The 25,490-nt window shown below is 39.0% G+C and overlaps 3 protein-coding genes and 1 long non-coding RNA gene across 6 annotated transcripts; 2 read left to right on the top strand and 2 right to left on the bottom strand.

Moving 5' to 3' along the window:
- Window positions 1-1,816: 1,816 nt before the first annotated feature.
- LOC138628244 (transmembrane protein 53) lies at window positions 1,817-4,709 on the top strand. 2 transcript variants are annotated; one of them, XM_069711167.1, is made up of 4 exons: window positions 1,819-1,897; window positions 2,215-2,456; window positions 2,875-3,118; window positions 3,318-4,709. In XM_069711167.1, exons 2-4 carry the CDS (start codon window positions 2,241-2,243, stop codon window positions 3,677-3,679), a joined length of 822 nt encoding a protein of 273 aa, XP_069567268.1. In that variant the 5' UTR covers window positions 1,819-1,897; window positions 2,215-2,240; the 3' UTR covers window positions 3,680-4,709. The 2 variants fall into 2 exon arrangements, with proteins under 2 accessions (XP_069567269.1, XP_069567268.1); XM_069711168.1 differs by having other exon boundaries at window positions 1,817-2,456; window positions 3,010-3,118.
- A 1,009-nt stretch (window positions 4,710-5,718) lies between these two features.
- Window positions 5,719-12,168, top strand: rbm28 (RNA binding motif protein 28). 2 transcript variants are annotated; one of them, XM_069711154.1, is made up of 20 exons: window positions 5,719-6,029; window positions 6,171-6,323; window positions 6,419-6,537; window positions 6,621-6,696; window positions 6,827-6,919; window positions 7,021-7,092; window positions 7,187-7,280; window positions 7,374-7,609; window positions 7,704-7,770; window positions 7,877-7,986; window positions 8,100-8,173; window positions 8,323-8,458; window positions 8,882-8,946; window positions 9,073-9,231; window positions 9,454-9,603; window positions 9,729-9,803; window positions 9,909-10,032; window positions 10,334-10,469; window positions 10,919-11,033; window positions 11,802-12,168. In XM_069711154.1, the coding sequence occupies exons 1-20, from the start codon at window positions 5,912-5,914 to the stop codon at window positions 11,940-11,942; spliced, it is 2,313 nt and encodes a 770-aa protein (XP_069567255.1). In that variant the 5' UTR covers window positions 5,719-5,911; the 3' UTR covers window positions 11,943-12,168. The 2 variants fall into 2 exon arrangements, with proteins under 2 accessions (XP_069567255.1, XP_069567256.1); XM_069711155.1 differs by having other exon boundaries at window positions 6,422-6,537.
- A 1,284-nt stretch (window positions 12,169-13,452) lies between these two features.
- On the bottom strand, window positions 13,453-15,261 carry LOC138628209 (leptin-like). Its single transcript, XM_069711112.1, has 3 exons — window positions 15,158-15,261; window positions 14,551-14,739; window positions 13,453-14,455 (listed from the first exon to the last, which is right to left on the bottom strand). Exons 2-3 carry the CDS (start codon window positions 14,698-14,700, stop codon window positions 14,120-14,122), a joined length of 486 nt encoding a protein of 161 aa, XP_069567213.1. The 5' UTR covers window positions 14,701-14,739; window positions 15,158-15,261; the 3' UTR covers window positions 13,453-14,119.
- A 685-nt stretch (window positions 15,262-15,946) lies between these two features.
- LOC138628210 (uncharacterized) lies at window positions 15,947-21,715 on the bottom strand. The gene is made up of 2 exons (XR_011311450.1): window positions 21,151-21,715; window positions 15,947-18,060 (listed from the first exon to the last, which is right to left on the bottom strand). It is a non-coding gene; the product is annotated as an uncharacterized lncRNA (long non-coding RNA).
- Window positions 21,716-25,490: the final 3,775 nt, after the last annotated feature.

Here is a 25,490-nt window from a genome sequence, read left to right on the forward strand (position 1 = left end):
TCCGTTAAAAAATAAATCAAAAGATAAATACAGATTAAACTGCACCCCTAACAAATCTGGGTCAACGTATTTGGCAAAAAGACACACGACTATTGTTGGTTGTGACTGTAAATACCACAGACAATAATAAACGGAGCAGTCTACCTATTACCTCTTCATACTTGAAAATCATCGTTTCTCATAACAAAAGGATTCACGTTTACATAAATTCAACCTGAAAGAGTTTGAGGGCTATTTCAGATCATTTAGACAGTCAGTCACTGGAAATGGGAACTTCCCCAGGGGTGTGATTAACCCGGTGTCTGATAAGGACACAGGAAAGCATCAACCCAGCCGTAACTAAGCGGACTGGAGAGGAACAATGACAGGCCAAACATATGAGCTCAGTGAGGGACATGGACAAATTATTGCCGCCTCACACTTGCTTTCTGAATTCATTGAGCAACTGGTTTCTGTTTAGACAAATCATCCTCCAACACGACAAAGTCAGCAGGGACTAGGGTCCAGCTGGGAGTGAGGACAGTCAGGACAAGACACAGAAACAAAGCTGCACAAGCAAAGAGGAGGATAAAAGAAAGTCATGCCCCTAGTTAGGATAAAGGGTGAAGATAAAGTTATATATTGGACATTGAGTCCTACTAGACATGTCCATGCAAGCATACCCTTTTTGCTTCATTCCCTTTCTCTGTTCCAACAGAGGAGGTCATAGAGATCAGGGATAATTTATTTGTTGTTCATGCGTATATAAAGAAACCCTGATATTTTAGACGAGGCTGGTGGGATATTTTTTGACAACGTAACACTATCATTCCATATTTAGAATATCTGTTTTGTAAATTGAATTTCTAAATGCACACATATGTTGAAGGAGCAAAAACACACATCCATAGACATAGATACATGCATCTTTTGGATTTATTGTGGTGGAAACTCAACTTGGAAAATTTCAGCTAATGGTATACACAGCAGCAGAGGGCCGGCAGGCATGACGTGTGTTTTTGCTGCTGAGTTGATAGTGGATTACTTTTGAATAATTACAAACACTTGAACAGAAACTTGTTTGATTTGTGCGGCAAAATAAAGTTCGAACATTTAGTAAAATTTAAAATATAGAAACATTAGCATTAAACATTGCAAATATCTGTGGACATTTTAGGGCCACTAAAATCTCCAGTGACCCAAAGACATGGAAAATACAGAAATGTGGCTTTGCAGGCCAATCAAATTGCTTAAACTCATTGGATGTATATGAATCCTTCGATGATTATATATTTTCAAATGATTTTTTTCTTTTGGGAAGACAAGACAAATAATTATTGTCAGTGCTGGAACAGGTATTCAGATCCTTTACTAAAGTAAATGTACCAATTCTCCTTTACAAGTAAAAATCCTATGAAAAGTCCTACTTACTGGATAGATAGATAGATAGATAGATAGATAGATAGATAGATAGATAGATAGATAGATAGATAGATAGATAGATAGATAGATAGATAGATAGATAGATAGATAGATAGATAGATAGATAGATAGATAGATAAGTTTTGCATTCTGTGAAGCATATTGGGTTCAACGTGAGGTGCACAGAGGTCTATGTGTGTTCACAGGATTAGAGGTGTTGCATGAGTAACTGGTTAGACCGGGTTTACGGGACATATATTTACTTTTAGTAGCCTCTTGGTTGTCGAGCAGTTTATTTCCGAAGGAGGGCAGCAGATCGATGCACTTGTAAAATGAAGAAGGCGAAGAGGAGGAACCAACAGGGAAATGTAGTGAGATAACAGACGTCATTGCAGAACACAAGACCTTTGTTGCTTTTTACGTACACGTGAAAGTGACAGGCTGTCACTGACAGCCGTTCGTCTCGTTTCATCACTTTGCACTAGACTGAAAGCAGGTTAGTGAGTAGTTAAGCAGCTCCACGCTTTATTCTCGAAAGCAGTGTCGAGTTAGTTGACATTACGTTCGAGTTTGTTTGGCGCTATTGCCGACAACGGTTTGCGAAACCGTGACAAATATGCTGATGTTATGTTCATGTCGGTTGCAGCGACCACGTGAATGCACAAGGAGCTAAGTAGCCTTCGCGTTAAATTCACCGACGTATTTAGTGGTCGTTATATATTATAAGTGCTCGCTCTGAACAGCCGGAACAAAACGTTGCGCTTTTCTGATTTCCATGTGTCGTCTCCTTTATTTTTTCCCTCGGTTCTGCAGACACCCCTGTCATCTTTAATCCCGCTATGGCGGCCAGGGCAGCGTTGAGCAGAGGCATTACTGCCCAGCGCCTCAGAAAAAATTTTACTTTCTACGTGAATGAATTATCACATCCGACCTGCGGGGTCCACAAACCCGTCATACTGCTGTTGCCCTGGTTAGGTTCGCGACCCCAGGCTGTGGACAAGTACTGCGAAGTCTACTTTCGCAGCGGCTTTGATGTGCTTGTAGTGGAGAGCGAGGTAGGAACTGATCACCTTGGGCATTGTACTGGTTTGGATATTCATCTTTATGAATCATCTGTAGCTTGCAGACATATTTGAGAGCAAATTGCTTGCATTTGCAATGAAAAGCTAAAGGTAAAAAACATGAACTAATAATAAAATCTGTGCTGCAAACGCATTATTCCTTTAAAGTTTTGTTGGTTTCAGTCACAGACTTGAGAATGCTTTATTGGTTGGTGAGTCAAAGACATTTGCTTGTAAACTGAATTGGATGAAATAGGCAGGATGTACCCTGGAGTTTCTATTGGTGGGTTTGACTTGGCATGGCAAACACTGTAAGCTTTGATCACGCTGTAAACACTCAACAGGAGAGGACTGCGTTAAGTTACATTTGTGGTACTTTCTTCTTGTTCTTAATTTTCCCTTTCCCCACAAGGTTAAAGAGTTCCTGTGGCCACCCTTGGCTTTCGATCATGGAAAGAGGTTGCTGGAGTTGCTTGAGAGTGAACGTTTTATATCTCGCCCACTGCTTGTTCATGCCTTCTCAATTGGTGGCTTCACATTTTCTCAGCTGCTGGTACACATGTCCGAGAACACAGAATACGAGGCGCTCACCAGGAGGATCAAAGGCCAAGTCTATGACAGTCTGGTGGTGGGCACTGTGGAGAGGATGTCTGTAGGTCAGTCAGTGTTGACATTCTTTGATACAGTAATTAGTATCCATTACACTGACTTGATCAAAAGTGGTGTATATATATATATACATTAAGTGATGCATGTATGCCTTAATGCTTTTTTGTTTTTTTTTCACTGGAAATTAATGAAGTGTGCATTTTTCTTTTTGTTTTGTCTTTCTTTGGTTTCCTTCCCTGTGCTCAGGCATAGGTAAGGTTCTCTTCCCTTATTTGGAAAACTTGGTGAAACGAGCCAGCCTACTTTACTTCGCCGTTTTTAAACGCCAGACGGTGGACTACTTCAACTACAGCATCAATGTGTTTTATAACACTCCCGTCACTGCTCCTGCACTGTTCTTCTCTTGTGACAACGATCCGTTAAGCGATCCACAAACTGTGGAGAAAGTTATTGAGTACTGGCAGAAGCGCGGGATGAGCGTCACGGCTCAGAAGTGGGAGGATTCAACACATGCAGGTCACCTAAAGAGGCACCCACAGCAGTACCTGAACACCCTACAGATGTTCCTCCAGTCGCTCCACATTGTACCACTGAAGGCCAAGATGTAAGATATTTAATTGCATCCTCGTGCCAAATTAGTTTGACTTTGTTTGTTTTGTGGGTTTAACCTCAAATGGTTGTTAGTTTACGGTGTGCTATTGTCAGTAAAAAAAATGAAAAAAAAAAATGTAGAGAACGCTTCTTGGCAGAAGAATGCGAGTATGTTTTGTTAGATTCACAACACAGACTGAAGTATGATGTGCTTGAATAATTTGAAACATTGTATTCCTTTTTGGCCATGAAATATGCAACCGTTTCACCAGTTCATTTTAGTGAAGGGTGACTGAAGTTTTATAAAACTTTATAAGTTCAGTTCTTTAAACTTGGCAGACTGAAATCGTCTGGTTTGCACGACTTGTCGCAGTCCTTCAAAACCAAAGACAAAGAAACGCTGAGATCGAGCTGAAACTAAAACACTGTTCAGAACTTATTATTTATCAGTCTGAAACTGAAATACGTTCCAGATGGACTACAGTTTATCAACAAAGTTGTCAGGTTGTTCAGAGCGGTGTATCATGAAGCAAGTTCAACATAGCCGGCTTTCTTTGCCTGAGCTGGGTCAACAAAGCGCGGAGCCCTTGAGATGGGGCCATGTTGCTATTTCATACTGCTGTTGTGTGTTCTTTGCCTTTTGCACAATTCCTTGACACTCAGTGTCTTGAAGTGGCTAATTTATCAATCACAAGTTGGGTTTTTTTGTTTGTTTTTTAACACTAATTTGTGGAATTAGTCATAAACATAGGTTTATCTGTCGCAAAGCCTTCTATTAATACCTTTACTACCAGCAGTAAACTTGTATATTTGAGCAGGGTTTTCGCAAAATACCAAAGCAGAAAGTAACTAGACAGAATGAAACTGTCACAAAAATACTCTTCCAGGAGTTTCGCTTAGGAATTTTTTTTATGTACGCACGATGTGAAAATGAATGAAGGTGGTTGTTGATCATGAATATGATAAAGTTTTATTTTGTAATTTGAACATTTCTTGTGCAATTATAAAGCAAATTTTAACAAATTTGGAAATACATGTGAAGATGAATTGTTTGAAATGTGTGTTGTTTTTTTTTTTTTTTTTTTCCCCCCACCCGTTTATAGAAAACCCAAATGGATGTAAATGGAACATTATTATCTGTGAAAGTGTTAGTGACAATCCAAAGCAATGTGCCAGTGTCTCGTTCATTATCACGCGTGCAAACAAAAGGGTCATACTTGGTAACTGCAGAAGTGGCCAACAAATTCCGTAACTGATTTGGGGGATAATTATGGTGACTATAAAGTTTGGTAATAAAAATACAATTTGACATGGGACTGAAAACCTGACCTGAAAAAGGAAAAATTGGCTTTCAAACCATGTACTAAAAAAAAAGATGTTCTACTTTTTAAAAATGTCCTTTGTTTAGCAATCGCAGTCTTCCCATTTGTTTACTTAATGTCAATCCCTTAATGCCAGAATTTTTTTTTTAGAAAGTCTTTTCTGTGACATTGGATTACACCACCTAGCCTAAAACATGAGCAGTGCTGAAAATGATGGGCAGGTTGATAAGATAACATTTAGGCTGTAAGCTTGTTTGTAAACTACCACTACTGCCTTTAAATTTGCCTAACTTACTCAGGGCACCACTTGGTGGCAGAAGCCATGCTAATACATCGTAGTACATAAGGGACTAAGTAATGAGGAAAAAATATCAACAGGACCTTTCCGGTTACATAACGGTTGAATAAAAATCGGATAAAAAAAATGTCATGGTTGTATTATGTACAGTATGAGACTATACTTATTCATGTGTTGATTTATTGAATTAACTTTGGCTAATTAATTTGAGATGATGCGGGATATTTAGCATCTCCTGTAATTACTGCATACAAAAAAAAAAGAAAAGAAAAAGATAAATAATCATAACTGGGAACGTGGTCGCTGCATTCAAACCTCCGGGCCGGAAGGTGGCAGCACAGGCCTAATTTGTGCAACTAAACCCCCCCCTCCCTCCCCCGGTAGAAAAAAGCTACCGAGTGGAGCAATTTCCCGTTTACTTTCCAAGATGGCTGCTCACGCATGTAAACACGCGATGAAATGTGGTCGCTAGTTAAAAGGTTTTAAAGCGTGTATTCACGCTGCGTTGCTTTGTGTACTATCGAGTAGTTTGACATTGACGTCCGGGGCCGGATTGCGAACAAACTAGACTCGAGTTTGTGAGTTGTTACCGAGCCAGAGGTTTTGGAGGTAGCCGGTAGCAGAGAGCCATGGCGGCGCACACTTTATTTATTAATTTTCTTCCAGCTTCAGCTTCAAACCAGCGACTTGAGGAAATATTCTCCGAAATCGGTCCCGTAAAGCAGTGCTTCGTGGTCAAAGGCAAAGGTGACGCTGCTGCTCATCGTTCAAAACGCCGCACTAAATAGACGCAGCGCGATGAAATCCTAACAGATAATCTTTTTTCTTTCTTTTTTTATAATATATATATATATATATATATATATATATATATATATATAAAACCAGGCGAAGCAACATGTCGGGGATTTGGTTACGTCACATATTCCATGGCGGAAGATGCACAGAAAGCCTTGAAAGAAATCAAGGAATACGACGGGAAGAGGCTGTCTCTGTCGGTGGCCAAGAAGAAAATTTACGACAAAAAGAAAAGAGGTTTGTGTGAAGAGTTAAAAAAAAAAAAAAAAAAAAAAAAAATGCAGCATGCGAGTGTGTGTACATTGTCCGCCTCATGATCCCGCCCGTCTTTCATTTAGCAGCTAAAGAGGCCGCAGCAGCAGCAGCAGCAGCTCCACGGGAAAATGAGCAGAGACCCAAAGGCATGGTGAAAAAACTGCTGAAACCAAGACTGATTCTGAGAAATCTCAGTTTTAAGGTACAGTATGCTGCCGAGTGGCTGTGACGTGCGACGGCCGACAGTCACGTGTTGACATAAATAATTGCCGTCTTGTGTTACAGTGCACAGAAGATGATCTGAAACAAGTATTTGCCAAGTTTGGAACAGTTCTCTCAGCCCAGATTCCCCTCAAACCTGGTAAAATAAAAAAAAGAAGATCTTATTTCGTACGAGATGCACAAATACGCGAGACAACATTCTTACCTGACCCTTAAATAGTATGATTTCTTCTGATATTTTTTTTTTTTTTTTTTTAATTCTTTCATAGATGGGAAGATGCGCGGATTTGGATTTGTTTTGTTTAAAAATATTTCCCAGGCCGCAACAGCGCTCAATGCCATGAACCTGAAGGAGATAAAAGGTCAGTGAGTCAGACACTTGGGTTCGTTGTTGACATCGCACTTTGACTTTTTTTTTTTTTTTTTTTTTTGGAGTATGTTAGTTTGTACTCTTGTTCTACAGGACGGCAGATAGCAGCCGACTGGGCGGTTCCTAAGGACCAGTTTATTGCAACTCAGCAATCCTCAAGTTCAGGTACTTTATCGCGAAAGTAAACAAGTACACCTGTTTAATTACGCGCATATAAAAGATGACAGCAGTCACTGTGACTGTTTTATTCGCCTTGTAGGCAATAAGACAACAGAGGAGGCGAGTGCAAGCTCCGAGAGTGACAACGAAGACGAGGATGAAGAGCCAAAACAAGCAGTGCCTGAGAAGAAAAAGTGTGAAACTTGAATATTTACACATTCATTAATGCTTCGTGTTAAAAACTGCTCGACTTTACTGGTTCATTTTGTGTCTTAATTCTTTCACAGAGTCATTTTAAAACCGGCGCTGCAGCAGGCGGAGGAATCTCATTCAAGTGATGAAGATGATAGCGAGGAGCAAGACAATGAGGTAGATGATTGTGATGATGAAGAAAATGATGATGACGATGATGATGAGGACGAGGATGAGGACGAGGATGATGGGAGTGGCCTCGATTCAAATGGTGATCAAGAGGAGAGTGAAGATGAAGAGGAAGATGATGAGGACGAAGACGACGAATCGGGTATAAAGTCTTCCGTATTTTTGGTTTATAATGTTAATATTTTCTGACATAAACTGTTGTTTTGACATATCCAGTCTTCTGCTTTTATCTCCAGCTCAAAAGAAAACCTCAAAGAAACTTCTTCCTTCAGACGTGAAAGAGGGCAAAACAGTTTTCATCAGGTTCGCAATTCTTTGATCATTCATTATCCTTGCATCCGACATAAGTCTCCAAGCAGCTCCACCATTGATGATTTGTATTCCTATTTGTTAATCCTAACTGATGTAGGAACTTGTCCTTTGACACGGAAGAGGAGGGTCTGGAGGAAATTCTCCTGCAGTTCGGAGAGCTTAACTACATAAAGATTGTTCTCCACCCAGACACAGAACATTCAAAAGGTCGGTCAGCAGCACTCGACTCGAGCACTTCTCACTGTTCTTTAACTAAACAAGTTATCGACTCATTTGCGTTGTTCTTTTTTTTTTTTTTTTTTTTTCCCCTCTCCTGACAGGTTGTGCATTTGCTCAGTTTAAGACTAAAGAGGGGGCGGACAAATGCATAGCTGCAGCACAGAATGAGGCAGAGGTAATATGAAGTCCAATATGCATGAAGTCTGAACAATTAGTCCCAAATTCTTGCTTTTTTCTGCCTTTTTACGACATCATCTGTTTGTCCTATTTTGTGTAACGAGTCGATGTTGCTGTGTGGTTCTGCCATTGGTTTGTTTGCTGTAGAACGGCGGTATCCGTGTTGACGGCAGAAAGCTGTTGGTTGTTGAAGCAGTGACCAGAGAAGATGCTACGAAGCTGAGGGTCAATAAGACGAAAGTAGAAACGGGCACCAGGAACCTGTACCTGGCCAGAGAGGGATGTGAGTGAACTTGTTTCACGTGCTTCTTTTCTCCATCTTTATCACTTGTGTCATTACTAACACATTAGTTAATTCACTGTCAATATGATGCCGGGTTGACTTCACATTCATACATTTACATATTAAAACTTAGAGGAAACTAAAGATATAACCTCTTGAATAAATTAGCCATGTCTGTCTTGTGAGGTCCCAATTAAGATATTAAAATTGAAGGAATAGCTTTAGTAGGGCTGGTCCCCAGTCAGAATTTTGTTAGTCATATTAGATTTGTCCGTTCAATACAAAGCTCTGACTATTTGTTCCTTTAAGGTTTTTTCCCCCCCAATTTTCATATAGACATATGTCGGCTGAATTATTTCTAAAGCTTTTTAAAAGTTTGTTTTGATTTTTAAAAAGTTATTTTCTTCTGACCTCATCACTCAGTGATCCGAGCTGGAACGAAGGCTGCGGAGGGCGTACCCGAGGCGGACATGACCAAAAGAACCAGAGTGAGTGCAGCTTTCGCAGACATTTCTTCATGAAGAATGATTTTTTTTTTTTAATGCACAACAGTTGATCTTGAACTCAAATGAACAAACTTTGACTCAATGTTTGCGGTAATCTTGTTTTCTTAGTTTGAAGAAATAAAAAGGGCCAAGCTTCGGGACATAAGCGTGTTTGTGTCAAAGACTCGTCTGTGTGTCCACAACCTGCCCAAGTCAGTAGACAACAGAAAACTGAAAACTCTCTGCCTTCAAGCTGTAAAAGGAGTCAAGGGAGTCCGCATCCCAGAGGTGAGAAAGTGTCACAGTGGCTCACATTTCATTAAAAATAAAAGTGTTTAATACATTATAATTTAAGTTTTAAAAACATGTTTGAAATGGTTTTCTGAGCAGCATTTATGAGCGGGAGTCAGCTCTGTTAGTAGAAACATCATCACTGTGTGCTCAGTAGGGGGGGGATGTAGTAATTGTTTTTTTCATGTTTATTTGAGTTCTTTCTGTTTGTTGTTTTAGTGCCGGGTGATGTACGACAAGAGGCCAGAGAAGGGTAAGGTGATGGGACAGTCGTTAGGTTATGGCTTTGTTCAGTTCGGGGAACATGAACATGCTCTCAGCACACTTCGCCACCTTAACAACAACCCTGACATCTTTGGGGCGAACAAGGTACATGATCAGTGTTTATTTGGTTTGGCATACCGTACTATAACAAATATTTACATATTATTTCTCCTGGTCCACGAGCCATCTTGTGTTAGTTAAACATAACTGCATTTTGTTTCCTTCTGCAGAGACCCATTGTTGAGTTCTCCCTGGAGGATTCAAGGAAACTCAAAATAAAAGAAATACGACAACAAAAAAATAAGGTGTGTTTGTACCGAGTTCTGTGATCGCCGCAGCTTCCAATCTCTGTTCAAATTGAAAAATGTCTTTCTTGTATGCGTAAATCAACCCTGTGTTTATTTCTGCAGGAATACCTCCAAAATCAGTCTTCAGAAAGAGAAGCGAAATCTCAGTCCCAAATAGCAGCAGGTGGAAAAGGACCAAGTGAAAATAAAGCTCAGACCTCAGCAGAACAGACAGGAAAGGAGAGAGGTATTATTACTGCATTTACTGTATTTAGATGAGCTCAACTAGGCTGTTGTTCTTCTAGACACTTGATGCTGTTTCTGTTTGTCATGCTTATACTGCACTAATTCCATTAACCATGCAAAAGGGATTAAAAAGTAGGATATACTATCGCAGCACTGTAGTGCTGTGACAAAACTATTTTACATTTGATTTAATAGTTGGCCGTTACACTGCATTAAACTCAGCGACGTTTTTATTGTTTTCTGTCACCATTTCCACTTTTATTTTGAATTGTTCTCTCTGTCCACTTCTCTGCTGTGATCAGGGACTTCTGAAAGACTGAAGCAAGATCGATATTCCGGCTTTCAGACCAAACCTGAGGTAGAGCACGTAGATCTGCAGAATGGAAAGAAACGAAAGAAAGTGCTGCTTTTTCCTTCTCATCGGGGACCTAAGATCAGGTACAGTTTACATTTTACAAATACACTCGGCGTCACTTTGTGCTTTGGCGGATAAACCTTGACAGCAAAGTTCATAACAGACATTTTGGGGATATGTGCACAACTTTTTTTTTTTTTTTTTGGAGTACTTTTAAGTATTTGCTCACAAAAACACAAGAAAACTCTTGAATTTGTACTACCTTATGTTTGCCTTACTTGAGTTCACCTATTAAAGTATCAGAGCCAAACAATCGAGTTCCGTTTCTGTTCTAAAGTCCTCTCTGTAAATAAACTGGTGGAACCTGTTTTGAGCCAGATGGTGCAAACAGCCCTGTCAGTAGTAAGAAAGTGGAAAACAGATCCTCCAAATTAAAAAAACAAAACAAAAAAACCCATATGAAAATACTGACTATGATTCCACAATTGGCCTCAGGATTAAATCACAGACTGTGAACTGTTGTCTTTTGCAGAATGCGTGACAAAGGAAAGCAACAGGCCCCACCGCCAAAGAAAGCAAGACCTGGAACCAGCAGGAACGAGCGTCAGAGACAACAGATGGAAAAGCCCACACAGCACAAAAACCAGGTCTCTATTCATGTTCACAAAACATCTTCCAGTGACAAATAGCTACCGAGCACTGATTTGTCAAAAATGATTAAAAAAAGAAAGGCAGTTTTGTCAGTAGGAACTTTAAAACTACTGAAGCATGGACGTTACCTCCACCCAACCCCCCCGCCCCCCCCCAAAAAAAAAATAAAATAAATCCTCCTACGCTTGTGAAAAGTTGGAAGTAAATGAAAAGACTTCAAAAGAAAACGAATCAAAGTGTCCTCAAATTTGGTGCTATCAACAGACTGTCTAGTAAATATGCAGAGGGGCTAAAGTATTGATGCTGAAAAAATATCACAATAAGTCAAAAACAGATGGGATTAAAACATGAAAAAACTGCTAAGATATCTCCATTCATGTTCCATTGGTCCAGTCAATTTAACATAATGTTATGATGCCACCAAGTGACATTTTGTGGTATTACTACAGTCCTGTTGAAAAAGTATATGCGGTACATCACTTAATTTTTTTAAGCTTTCGGCACTTCAGAACGTAAATAAAGTGACAAACTCTATTGATCTTAGTTTGCTGGCATCTGTTCCGCCTAGTTTACTACGTTGTACGTCATCAGTACGCAAGGTTAGACCGGGGATGATGACGCTGTACGTTGTGGGCCATAATCTAAAACATGACGCATCATCACCTGCCAGCAGTGCTGTTTTAACCGCAAGGTCTTGGTTTGGTGGCGCTTTATCAAAGCTGTCAGGTTACACTTCAATAACTTGCTGTTTTGTTGTTTTTCAGAAGGTTAAAATGCCCAAGAAGCATTTCAAGAGGAGGGATGTGGACCGCTTTGACAGTCTGGTGGAGCAGTACAAGAAGAAGCTGATGGGCAACAACGACAACAATGGCAGTATGAAAAGAAGCAAGTGGTTTGATAGTTAATGCTGTGCGCTCACGCGCACTGGGCTTATTTGACATCCTGAGCTTTCAGTATCGAATACATGTTTTCATATAAATTGGTTTTGTGTCAAACTGTACAGCGTAAAGTGCCCATGTGTTAAATTCAGGGTTCCCACTTGTCCTGGATAACCTGACATTTTTTTTAGACCTGTTGTTTTTTAGCACTGGAAATTTATTGAAATAGTAAAATATCTTCAAAACCCCTGAATTTTGAGTTTGTCATCTTTAGATAAGATCATTCAGAGATTGCACAACAGCCTGCAGCGAAATTAAATTCAAAACGAAAACATAATGTGAAGTTGGCTGGCGAGCTGACGTTAACGTTATCTGCACGCGTGTCAGGCTTGACAATATCGCAGTTAAATAGGGAGAGAAATTAGACACAAAAAAAAATCATTACGAATGTGAACCACGTGATCTACAAGATTGTGTAATTTTGGTTACTTGCCAAAGTGTTACCAGTAATTTGAGCCTATTTGGCACACACGATTTTACAAACACACGACAGCCTGAGTCAATATTAATATTTAACGTAAAGATTTTCAATCTCTCGGATCTTAATTTGTTTCTCTTAAAAAAGCCTCGTGTGTAAACAAAATGTCTAAAAACACGTGATATTTTTTCACAAGACTATCAATTGTGTGTACCTGGATCACCTTGATACACACAGACCATGTTGAGCTAAAGATCCACAAATACATGCTGCATTTAATTACTGGAGGAAAACTGGGACATCTGCAATTTTTTTTCCTAAAAAGACAGAATAGCTCGTCACCTTTCAGTTGGCGCACACACATTTACCGTCGCTGCGAAAACACTGAAACATCTGTTATGTTGAAATCTGTCGCCCCCCCCCCCTTCCCTCATTGAAGTGTTTCGCTCATATTTGAACAGTTTCCCATAGCCCCCTCATCAGCAGCTTGGGTTAGTTTCAGCTGGCATTCACTTTTTCCCAGCAGTTTTAAAAGGCAACCTCCGCAGAGAGAAACTTGTTTGTCATCATATCTGCTGTATATCACAGGAAATTTCCAGGAAAATGATTTCTAGAAAAGAGTAACAGTAATCTTCATCTATACTCTTCCTGCATTTCTTTAATCCATGCTTAAATTTTGTTTTGTACTACTAAAACAAACAATTATGTACAGATTGAGTTTTTTTTTTACACATATATAATAAAACACTTTTAATATGTGTTTTATTGTTGATAAACAATTGTATTAAGTCCATGATTTATTAATTCATTCTGAGAGTTTCCATTTTTCTGTGCTAGTTCTTTTTCTTTTACAGGAGTTAATCATAAACTGATAGCTCTGGATAAACACTTCCTACCTGTGTACCCTGAAAGTACAAGGGTAGCAAAGAGATGAACACACACATATTACATTATATGTTAACCTGGTCTACGGGACGTTTTCAACTTCTTTCTGATTAATTTCAGCTTTACTTGAATTCTTTACACAACACTGACAAACTCGCATTTAAAACAAATAAGGACGTTTAAATATTTATTAATAGTTTTAATCCAGTAGTTAGAAAAAACAGTGCCAGCTGTACAAAAATATACAAGATATAAATAATTGTTTCAGAAGAGCTGTTGATATTGCATTAAAATGAAAGTTTACTCTCGCTGTTCTAAAAGTTCTCAGTCAAACACATCTGGTATTCTTGGCAAGTGTCAAATCGGTTGTCAGGAATTTCCAGTGACGACAACGCTGTTCATGATAACATTTGCTCCAGCTGCAGTGAACACAACTCTGCCGATGCAGCATCGTGACAGAATAAGAGTGGAAGTGATATTTCTCAATCAGAGCTCTCTATTGACACGATAAGGGTGTCGTAATACGAAGCAATGAGCAGCTGATTTATCCTTTGTGTGCAAAACACAGATCAGTTTTCAGATAAACAGCTCCTATATGCTCCAAACATAATGATAAAAAAAAAACAATGCTTGTAACAAAATACATATTTTCTAAATACAGTATACAAATAAATACATAATGTATATAAAGTGCATATTCAAGAATAAATTCCCCTCAAAACTCACTGTAAAAGTTCACTATGGCCGAGGGGGAATGTTAATTCAGACACTGCTGATGCAGAATTTCTATTCCAATCTATTCCAACAATCAGGCCAATAACTTACAAACAGTGTTCAAGTTTCAGCAAGTCTGAAGATGCTCCAGGTTCTTCAGCAGCAGATTGAGGAACTCCTTCACTCTCATGATAGCTTCCACGCTCACAGTGTGAATGAATTGTTTTCGACTCTGTAGCGCCTGCAGCTGCCCCGGTACCGCAGGCTTCGGTCGCTGTTCGCTGCAGTGCCCCTGCCTCCACTGATTGAGGTAACCCGTCAGTGAGGAGATGTCATATTTGATCTGGGTGACCCCGTCCAGGGTGTCAGAGATCAGGCTGTTATAACCACCCAGGACCGTCACTACGGAGGAGAGTCCGTCCAGGTCGTCAGTAGGTGGACTGAGAGTCAGGCCGGCCGGGACCTGCAGCAGGAAGGAGAACACGATTCAGTCAAAAACACACCAGCCCTCGGAAACGCTGCAGATTCTGTCACCATAAACGGAACTCCAAACACTACCTTGAAGTCTTTGTCCAGCCGAACCACCAGCTGCTCAGCCATCCATTTCACTTTGGATTTCATCTTCACCACTTCCACTGGCAGAGGAGCTGCCGTCCCCACGTTTAAAACATGAACCAGAGAAAACAAGAGCACCAGAGTGTAGTCCATTTCACCGGTTATACAGAAGAAAGAATAGCGCTGGTGTTCCTAAGAGAGGAATGACATTTGAAATGATTAGAGATTATAAAAAAATATCCTCTGTGTATTTTTGCATCCATCGTTTAATTGCCGTTTCACAAATGCGTCACCTTACTAAGACGGCAGGCATGAGTTCATACTTGCGCGTCATCATCTTACACATGCTTCCTTCCAGTAATCTACTCAAAATCTTTTATTATGTCTAAAAGAGATATGTATTGTGTACAAAGACAACAGACTCTAGCTAACAATATTATGTTCTAAATTATTACTGAGTGCTCTGAGAAGAGCAGAAGGAAAGGTAAGCTCATAAAAAAACATCAGCTGGAGCCAAGTGCTAAATGTTGAACACAAAGATGGACTGATAAACGGAGACAGAAAGTGTGACAGCGAACACAAAGTGAGAGGAGAGGAGAGTTGACCTTACCTTGGTTGGTGTCTCTGGTTATGGCACTTGTTAGGCTCCATCAGCATGTCTTATAGTGGCGGGATGTTGACTCATCTCTTACTCACCTCACTCCAACACCCCCTATCCCCAATGCCCCATCCCCCGCCTCCTCACGTACCTCTCCCCCATCCCATGGCCCTGGGTGCCCCGGTGGTGCCGCAGGAGGTGAGCTGAATATACAATAACACATTTTTAATAACTACAGTGTGACATGTTTGAGTCACAGAGCAACGGTGTACAGTATCACTATTTTACCCCCTCTGATTAAACTGATTAAGATTAAAAAAAAAAAAAAAAAAAAATAAAGTCCTCTTTAGAATGAAGAGAGAGTTACCACGTGTGCTTTAGTCACAGTAGCTGCTGAATAACTTGAGTGGATTAGCAGGGGGTTGAGTGTTCGCTCAAAGGCATTTCAGTACATTTTTAGTAAAAGTACTACGTGTTGACACAGATGAGGTACATCTTCATCACTTCCATGTCCCTGTGGAAATATCCCACAGTTTACAGAAATTTTGTGACGTAAATGAAACTGAGTAAACAGTCAATATAGCATAGCGTATATGTTTGTTTTTCTTTCTGTAAATTGAGTCAAAGGAGCACAACAACTGTGCAAATACCCATATCAACAGTAGGTTCACCGTGACATCAGTATCACATACAAAATATGATAAAAATCAGTCAAATATAACTCAACATAAGGCAGTAAAAAAAAACTAGTCATTTGTGGAAATTGGAAGTCTAGCGTTCTTATTTCTGCTTTCGTAGGCGTTTTTACAGATTTGAGTCTGTTTTTACTAGTAAACTGTGAACTCTGTTTGGTAATGTCAGTATGTTGACATGCATGTCATGCAGTCTAATATTTCAGATCAGTTGGTGTTTGTCTGAATATGAATATATTTAACTGGGAAGATCTTTTCCAGTTCAGTTTGACAGATAAGGAGTTTAAAGCTGTCAAAGATAGTCCAGGCAGCAAAATAGTTTTACATAAATATATATTATTCTGTAGGTGATAGATTTCCACAAAATCTACGGTAATATTGGTGGTATCATGATTATCAGCTTCTACTTTTCCTGAGACACTTGAAGTAGTTGTCATACATACTGTAGGTTACAGTTACTTTCACGTTGCTCAAGTTTATGTTTTGTATCTCCATGCTGTCCTTTTCTCTCTCTGCTCTCCCCTCACCCCAACCGGTCGTGGCAGATGGCCGCCCACCTCTGAGCCTGGTTCTCTCGGCGGTTTCTTCCTGAGGAAGTTTTTCCTTCCCTCTGTTGGAGGTTTTTCTCCCTTAAAGAGGAGTTATTTTGCCCTCCTATCTTATGTGGGAATTGTTGAATTGTTGGGTTTCTCTGTATGATGTTGTAAAATTCTGTTGTAAGGACATTAATGTGTTAAGTGCCATGAAATAACCTGTGTTGTGATTTAGCGCTATATAAATAAAATTGAATTGAAATTCAAAGCTCCTCTTGGAACAATGTTTTGAAACTTTTTCTTCTTTTCTTTTTTTTTCTTTTTTTACTGCACAGGGCTATTTTTGGAACCAGATGCCTGTTGTTGCTCTGTGGAGAAACAGGGGAGAGGCTGTGCAGAGCAAGTTCCTGTTGTTCTGAAACAAAATAAGGTCAGAGAGGCCGAGGAATATGTGTGAGCAATCCACAACGAACACTGGGCCATAATGATGCTTACAGTAAATCTTGCCTGTTAACTGCCACATTTGTCACATTTAGAGAGAATAAGCAGTTACGTGATAGGATCTGAAAACAGCTGGGGAAACAAACAAAAAAAAAAAACTAGGGGACATATTTCTGGGAAGGGAAGTAAATGGCTGGCAGTGTCCCGCTTGTATTTTCAACGGGAATAGTGTGTTATTGATGAACGGAAAACTAGATGGAATGAACAGAATGATATACTTGGATGAATAGCTTTTCTCGCAGTTCTCTGGGGGTTTGGGAATTCCCATGTTGACAACAGAATAGGTTTCATTGCAAGTAAAAATGATTTCCTGACATCTGGGATAAATAAAAGCGGCCTGTTTTTTTAATTGGTATTTTTGCCGGTTTGTGACGTGTCAGTATGCAGGAAACTTTCTAAGATGATGTGGGTGGTCAGTCTTGATTGTCTATGACTACAGTTTGATGTTTTTATTGTGCCTCACGTTGGAAAATAAATGTATTATCTCAGTTGCTGATCTGTAATCAAACAGTGCTGTCAGGAAATATTGTATTTTAGATGGATCCGATCTGATTTGAGGTTAATCAAAACATTTATACCTTTTCTCAGCTGCAAAAAAAAAAAACCCTACAAAAAGCATGAGTCAAAGGTATTTCCTCATTGCCAGACAGACTTGTTAGTTTATGAACGCGTTTGTCTCTCTGTGCACTAATTAGTTCCAAACAGCAAAGATACATATTTGTACTTCTGTGGCTACATTAGACAGACCAGCTTTGCTTGTCTAGAGATTCATGGTTGTGTGTCTCTTGTCCCATCGAGGCTCAATCAGACTGCATCCCTGCAGGAAAAGAAGTCACCTCCTGGAGTATGACAGAAGGACACTGCAAGGCTTCATTAATAATTCATAAGACTTTGTGTCACATGACTTATGGGCGCACATGAGTCACATCCTCAGAAGTGTGCGCCCCTCTTTCATCAAACTCACACACAGTAATACTGCAGGTACCATATCCATTAACCCTTCAAGGTTAGGAGGAGTGTAATTACTTTACCAGTAAATGATGTCGAATAATATACAGGACAAAAGGCTAACAAAGTGTTACTGACCTGTTCCTAGCAGCATCCACTGAGCTTTGTTAATGGGCCTTGCACACTATCGGATTACTTGTCCAGATGCGGCACGGAAACCAGGAATTCCACTCAGCAGGATCTACCACAATGAGTCACAGGAATGACGGGAATTCAAATTCATTGATCTTGCATGTGCTGCCCTGCAGCAAAGCATGTCGTTTTCACTTTCAGACATCAGAGTGACTTTAACACCGTCAGACTGGTCTGAACACACTTGAATCAGCATTCCCTTGTGGGGAGACTTCAGGATGAGTCGGAGTTCTGCAAAGGTCCAGTCACAGCAAACACAATCTGGAATAAAACAAGATGTTAGTCAGCATTGGTTGTTTTATTTTTTTTAAACACCACAAACACCTGAAAAAGTGACCCATTACAAAGGATTAAAAGAGTAAAAGGATTTTAACACTAGAGTGAATCCATGCAGACAATCACTTGCGACATGTTATGCAATGTCCAAAATATTTTCGGGTTCGCTGACTGCTGATGCTTTTTCCCATCAGCGTTTTATCAGGAGGCTTTATATGTCTGTGGGTGTTAAATAATACATCTGGAACACACTTATGGTAAACTCTGTTCCAGCCAGTAGGTTCCCTGCAGTGCAATAGTTTTTGTCAAGTCCCTGAAGCGGACAGTAAGACTTTAATTTGAGAATGGGAGCTGATTTATCAATACACATTCAAACTACAATCATGTACAAATCTATTTTAAAATAATTCTATAAGCCTTGCATTGATAGAATTAATTCATTCTCCAAATCAGGCCAACAACACAGACCTGGGAACAGAGTTGCAAATCATAGCAACATGCACTAATGCCTTTGGAGTATGAGACAAAAAAACAGACTTATAATAACAGTCATCAGGATTTACAAGATCAGACAGACATTCATATTCATTTAAACACCACCTCTGAATACTTACCCCCAGAATACAATGAAACACACTTCAGTTTTGATGGTTCATTTAAATTAAACTACCAACAGTTGTAGCAACGCCAGCAAATATCAAGGTATTTTATATGGAGTAAGAAAAATGCCTAAAATTAAAAAAACAAAATGTTTACATCTCAGTTGAGGCTGATTCATCAAAGGCTGCTCTAACAGTTTCAAAATTGTTTTCCTAAGTCTGCGCCCAGCAGAATGCAACAACTGGAAACAATCCCCAATGGAGTGGGGCCAGAGCTTATAGTCATGTAGTCAATTAGTCTGGCTCACTCACGCCATCTATCCATCTCTTTTGATGTCTTTACAGAAAAAATATAGTCAGTCCTTAAGTATTTAAAAATCAGGATTTGATATTTGTACACACCTACTGAGACTTTGGATAGAAAAACATGTGTTTTTTTGTGTAATGTGTATCAAACTGTTTGAATGTGTGGCCCCCCAACTGCAAACATACTCTATGTACCATCAGCTTAATTTTTCTTTTGTGTAAAACAAATCATGATTCATGTATGGTGTCTTCTACTTTGTTCTACCTTAAGCAATGTTGGTCATAAGTCGATCATGTCTCACAAAATTCTGCTTTAATGTATCAGATAAATAATGGAACTTTTCTTCCACAGAAACAAATTGTAATAGATATGACGTCACCTTGGCATGCACCACATTATTGGACTCTTATTTTGTCATACCTCTTGTTTTATGGTTTATCATCCACAGATGTTAATTTCAATGGAAATATTATTAGAATGTGTGGTTTCTTGGGAAAAGGAACTAAAATGAACCAGATTGCATATTCCATTTGTATTTCAACTGGAAATAGTGAGACAAAAGTTGTATCAGTGTAAGTAAAATATGGTGTGTAAGGACTGTGCTACCCAAAATCTTTGAGACCAGATTATACGGATGCACAGTATATTAATAATATTACTTTATTCAGATTTTATTGTCTAAAAAGTAAAAGTTTTGAGAGCGTAGACATGAAACACTGGATTATAAAGGCGTAGGTTCTCATTATTTAAAGTCTAGAGATAGTCACACTATTACAACAAGTCTAAGAGAGGGTCCTCTATTTTATTTCTTTTAATAGGAAATTGAACGAAGTCAAATCATGCACATACAAAATTATTTCTATACCTCAGACTGAAGTTTCTAAATAGAAAGCTGCTGAACTTCATCTGGAATGGTGAAAACTGTCAGTGTCAATAAAAGACCACAGACCATTATTATGGCAGCTAATGAAAACACATTTTCCTTAACTAAAGATCTTAATAAATTCAACACAGAGTTTATAAAAGACTGACGAGGGACATTTCTGACCTTAGCCTATGCTCATCTCAAAGTAATGAGGCCTTGGTTGTCTGGAATTTTTTTTGCTTTCTCAGTGTTTGTGCACTAACTTTACACACCGTAGCTGATGTCAACACACATAAATACCTTAAGGTTAATGGAAGTTTCAAGTAAGAAGGGAACTTTCCAACAACTTTGGCTAACATTACTTATAAGATCTGATGATGTTGTAAACACATTTTTTTTTTAATTGAATGTTTGAAGAACATGTTTAACATTTCCTGTTCATTCAATGTTCCTCTAAAGTTCAATTTCAACTAAGACCAAATGTCTATGTTGACTGATAGATGAGTTGTCGTAATGCACACCACATGAGCACGAACGGCCCGAACAGCGAGTTCCCACTCCAAAGCCTGGGTTCAGGAACCATTTGCTTCATGTCATTCCTCTGCTCTCTTCCCACATTTCCTGTCTCTATCTCTCAGTATCCCAGTTAAAAAAAAAAAAAGGAAAAAAAGAAAGAAAAAATGCCCAAAAATAAATCTTAAAAAAAATCTTAATCTTAAAATTAGTCACTGAAGACATTTAAATAATGTTAGAACACTTTTGTTTTTTGTTTTAATGTTTTCAGAGAACAATTTCCTACCTTTAAAAAGAACATTCTGGGAACAAAACAAATCCTGTTGAGAACATTACTAGAACATCACATCATAATCATAATCTTCTCAGAAAGTTTTTAAAACAAATGTAATCTCTATCTTTGTTGGAGAACCTTTCCCTCTCCTCCACAGATGAATGTGACAACAGTCTTCTACTGTTACAGTCTGCACATACAGTGCAATAGATGTAGGTACAAAAGGTGAAAAGAGGAAGCTTTAAAAAAATCATGCTAATTCATAGTTTTTAATCAAATCAGTATGTGTTTTGAGCACCCTTTACCTCATTTAGAAACAATCACAGTAGATTCAGGCTGCCAGACTGAATTCATAATGCTGAGATCGGGCTGGTGTTCAGAGCATCTGCTCTCAGGACTCCATGTAGCTGAAGAGAATGGCTGTATGCTTGGGCTCCTTGCCATGCTGCAGAGTGAAACTTGGGACCAATCGAACACCTGTCCCATGGTATCTGTGTGAAGGATCATCTAAAGCACCTTAAAACGTTGGCACGGCACATCATGCTGCTCAAGCAAAGCTCAAACACCCAAGTGAAGGAATAACAAGCTAAGTGAAGCGGACAGTTTGACTCAAGCTTTCCCACAAAAAGGAAAAAAAAACAAGCATCAGCCTGACGCAGGATTGATCAACCACAGACATCATTGGGTCATTACAATAAAGAGATTAGATGTTTTCTTTAAGAAAGGACATTACAAAGTTATTGCTTCTATTTCTTATCTTTTCAAGTTAGTAAATCAATACTCTTTGAGTCAGCAGATGATGAATTGTTTATGGGTAATTTACTGGAAGCTAAATTCATCACAATATAAAAAGGAAAAGCCGAATTCCTGCAGAAGTATTCCTGCTACTAGCAGACTCAACAGCTTCTCCTTCACATTATGGTCAAACTTGTACTGCCAGGATTTGTTTTAATGATATATATAGATATATATACCTATATATATCTATATACATATACATGTATATAGATATATATACACACACACACACACACACATATATATTAGCCATAACATTAAATCCCCTGACAGATGAGGCATTAATAATATAACAGCCAGTCAATAAATCCTCCCTTCATGACAATTGTAATATTGAGTTGTTCTTCAATCTAATACAGAGAAGTGCTGATTTATTTAAATGGCAATTTTGGAGACTATAATTTCTGGTGACGTTAAACTTCGCTGGGTTATACTAAGAGGTGCTAATAATATTTTGTCAACCCAATTCATTTAAATTGAAGGGACAAAATATTAGGAACACCTCTCAGTATACCCAGTGGAGTTCAACAGCACCATAAATTAAAAGTTTCCAAAATGACTATTGAAGTGATTCAGGATGTCTCCCAGACTGAACAGCATCTGAACATCATTATCCTTATGAAGGGAGTATTTATTGTGGGGCTGCTGTTTTTTATGTAATGTTTCACTTTTCAGTGTTTTTTTGATGTTATTGAAGGTTATCAATGTTGCTAAATGTAAATAAGTGTTTTAGCTTGACTACATTAAAGCACTGTAATTACAACCATGAATTGGTACAGACACTGATAAAAGACACTCTTTTTCGCTCCACACAAGGACGGCATTATCGAGATCATGGTGATCTCATTACTGCAAGTGTAAGTTTCCTCATCAAAAGACCTGAGAAATGCCGCCACCTTCTGGAGAAATTATATAATACTGCAGATGCAGTGAGACCTGCAGAAATAGACACTGTCTATAATTAATAGACTTAAACCACACACACTGTGTAGGTGTCCAACAAGTTAATGCGCTGATTCACAACTGTACACACTTTCACTTAATCAATGTACAAATCGAGGGAGAAGAAGTTAAAAACATTTAAACTGAAGTGTCATGAGAGACAGGTATGCAAATTGTCCGTGACGTAAGCATCCCTTGCAGATGCTTTTTGGGGTAAGGGCTTCCTGGATAGTCATTTGACAGCAAGCCCAGACCGCAAAAAGACCTGAAAAGAACAAGACTGCTCAGCTGAAATGGTGGCCACGATAACACACAAGTTGGTCCAGTATCTGAAACACACAGTTACACATCCATAAGAGTGAATGTAAGTTAGGGAGAAAATAACTCACAGATAAAACAACCCTTATTTGTTTGGATTACATTTTTTTTTTTCACACCTCCTCTCCTGTTGGATCAAAATGCTTCAGATAACTTCACATTTTAATGCCAAGCTTTGAAGAAGAATATTAGATGAAGTTCAGCACTGTTTTATCAATTGACAGTCCTGGTTAGTTTAGTTTGAAATGATAAACATTCACTGAAGCTGTATTTAAACTAAAGATAAGGCTCCTGCTGGCAGAAGCAAGTTTCACTGTGAGGAACATTTTCAATGACTCAGAAATAAAACTTAAAAAAAATGTGAACATGATAACATGTAAGTGTATCGGGTTTACATTCTACTTTGATGAAACTACTCTAATAACGCCATAAAACTCTTGTTTGAGTCAGTGGTCACTATCACCAGGTCAGCACCAGGTTGTACAGCCTGACGTTGTCTAAACATCTTTACTGTCAGTGATCATTAAGATGTTTCCAACATATTTTTTTTATTTATTATTATTATTTTTTTTTAAAGAGCTAAAACAGAACGGATTCAAATGTTTTTTTTGTAAAGAGTAGAGAATTTACACATTTGAAGTAAACAAACGTGTGTTTGTCGCTGATATCGGTTCAATTTACAGTTAAACTGAAATTGGAATTTAAAGAATGAAACCTTCGTCATGTACTGTATGAAAATAGACAGATGTTACGGTGCATACGATTAGTGATTCATTACTGTTTGTCTGCTATCAATGTGGATTGCCTAATTTTATAGGAAGATGTTCCACACACCCAACCCCGTAAACATGGCACATACAGATCATCGTCAACCCAACGACAAACAAACCGTATCCCTGTCAAATGAGCACAACTGGCTGTAAAAGAATTATAGCTGCAAGATGTGTGAAATACTTTCCACACAACGTCCTAAACTCCTTTTTGTGATTTGCCTTTATCACACCGTACGTTTCAGAAAGCCAGGAGCCACGATCACGGGGTGTAATGTAAATTGGTACAACATAAAATAAGAAAGAATTTGAGAATAAGCATTTTTTGCTACTCTATGAACTGGGTAGAAGGAGGAAGGGGTTCATTGAAACTGGTGCACCTGTGAATAACAGTGGGAAGTCACCGAGCACGGTGAGGTCCTTCATTGAAGAAAAAGGAAATAATGCAGTGATTGTGGATTAGAAAAGAGAAGAAAATACATGAGATATGAGTCTTTTTTTTTGGTGAAATGTTCTATTAAATTATAGTTTGGATCAAAGCCAGAGAGGAATCTGGATTTCAGGTGGTGGGACATCAAATGTGGAAACACACTCACTGTAGGAGACAAGTTGGCATTAAAGTGAAATGATGCATGATCCCAAATATTCAAAGATGTTACTCATCTAACTAAAAAAATGACGCGAACAATCAATATCATTAATATAATAAATTTTTCAATACACTTACTATCCCAAAGAGTGGACAGCTGACATCATTTCATGCAGGTGTCATAGCTGATGTCTGCATCCAGATTGTTTTTTCTTACAAAAAAGGTAAAATATGATCATGTGGGCTCGAATCGATCTAAAGTCAGAATATATGTATCATTAGGAGCGTATACTCTTTTAGCAATGAGAGGCCGAGTCATCTGCGTTGTTTAATGAAGAGCCAATGACGTTGCAGCCGTTGTGGACAGAAGAAAGTAGACCACATTGGATGAGGTTCACGTGAGCTGTCCATGGTTCTGAAAGGCTCACACCAGCCCTGCCGGTAAACGCCCTAACCCCCCTCCACCTCCCCCACCCCACCTCCTCTCACGACATTGTGCATGTGTGCAAGTCAAGTGTGTGTGTGTGTGTGTGTGTGTGTGTCTATTTAAATTTATGTATACGTGTCTGTTTAAGCAGGAACACCTTACTGCTGCATGCAACATGCATCTCTCTTGGGGTTGTTCTTGTAGCAAGGGGTTGCACTGTCAATTCGTCCTTCCTATACCCACGTCACCTGCCCAGAAGCCTTCTTACTACCCACTGAAAAAAAATATAACCCTCCTCTAACGGCTTTTAACCAGTGGGAAACAAACACCCAGAACACTTGAAAGAGACGTTAAAGTTTTAGTATAAGGAGATGATCCACAGGCGAATTCAAAGTTTTGGAAAAGACGAAATCTCCACTCATCACCGACGTTTGGCTGTGCGCGTCGGCAGGTCGCCGAGCTGCGAGCAACCATGACGCGCACAATCTGGAGGCGCAAGAGCTGCTATTCCTTTTACTACCATGCAAATCCCGATTAGCAATTTCAAGACAAAATCTGGCACAGGGTCAAAAATCAAGTAAAATCCAACAATAAATGGCCAATGGCTGTATTATTTAATGAGATGTGAGATGAGGGAGAAGGTGCTCGTTACCTCCGTGCGTCTAGATGCGAGCGCTTGGAATAGGTCGGGATTGTGTAAAGCCCTTGGGAGAGAGAGAAAAAAAAAGAGAGACAGAAAATGCAAATAAAACAGAGTATAATCACATGTAGCTTCATGGCAGAGAGATAGACAGCACACAG

The sequence above is a fragment of the Brachyistius frenatus genome, unplaced genomic scaffold (genome assembly GCF_029030835.1).
Source record: "Brachyistius frenatus isolate BFR_SWC_R1_liver_20210118 unplaced genomic scaffold, ASM2903083v1 Contig_97, whole genome shotgun sequence".
In the NCBI taxonomy this organism is placed as follows: domain Eukaryota; kingdom Metazoa; phylum Chordata; class Actinopteri; family Embiotocidae; genus Brachyistius; species Brachyistius frenatus.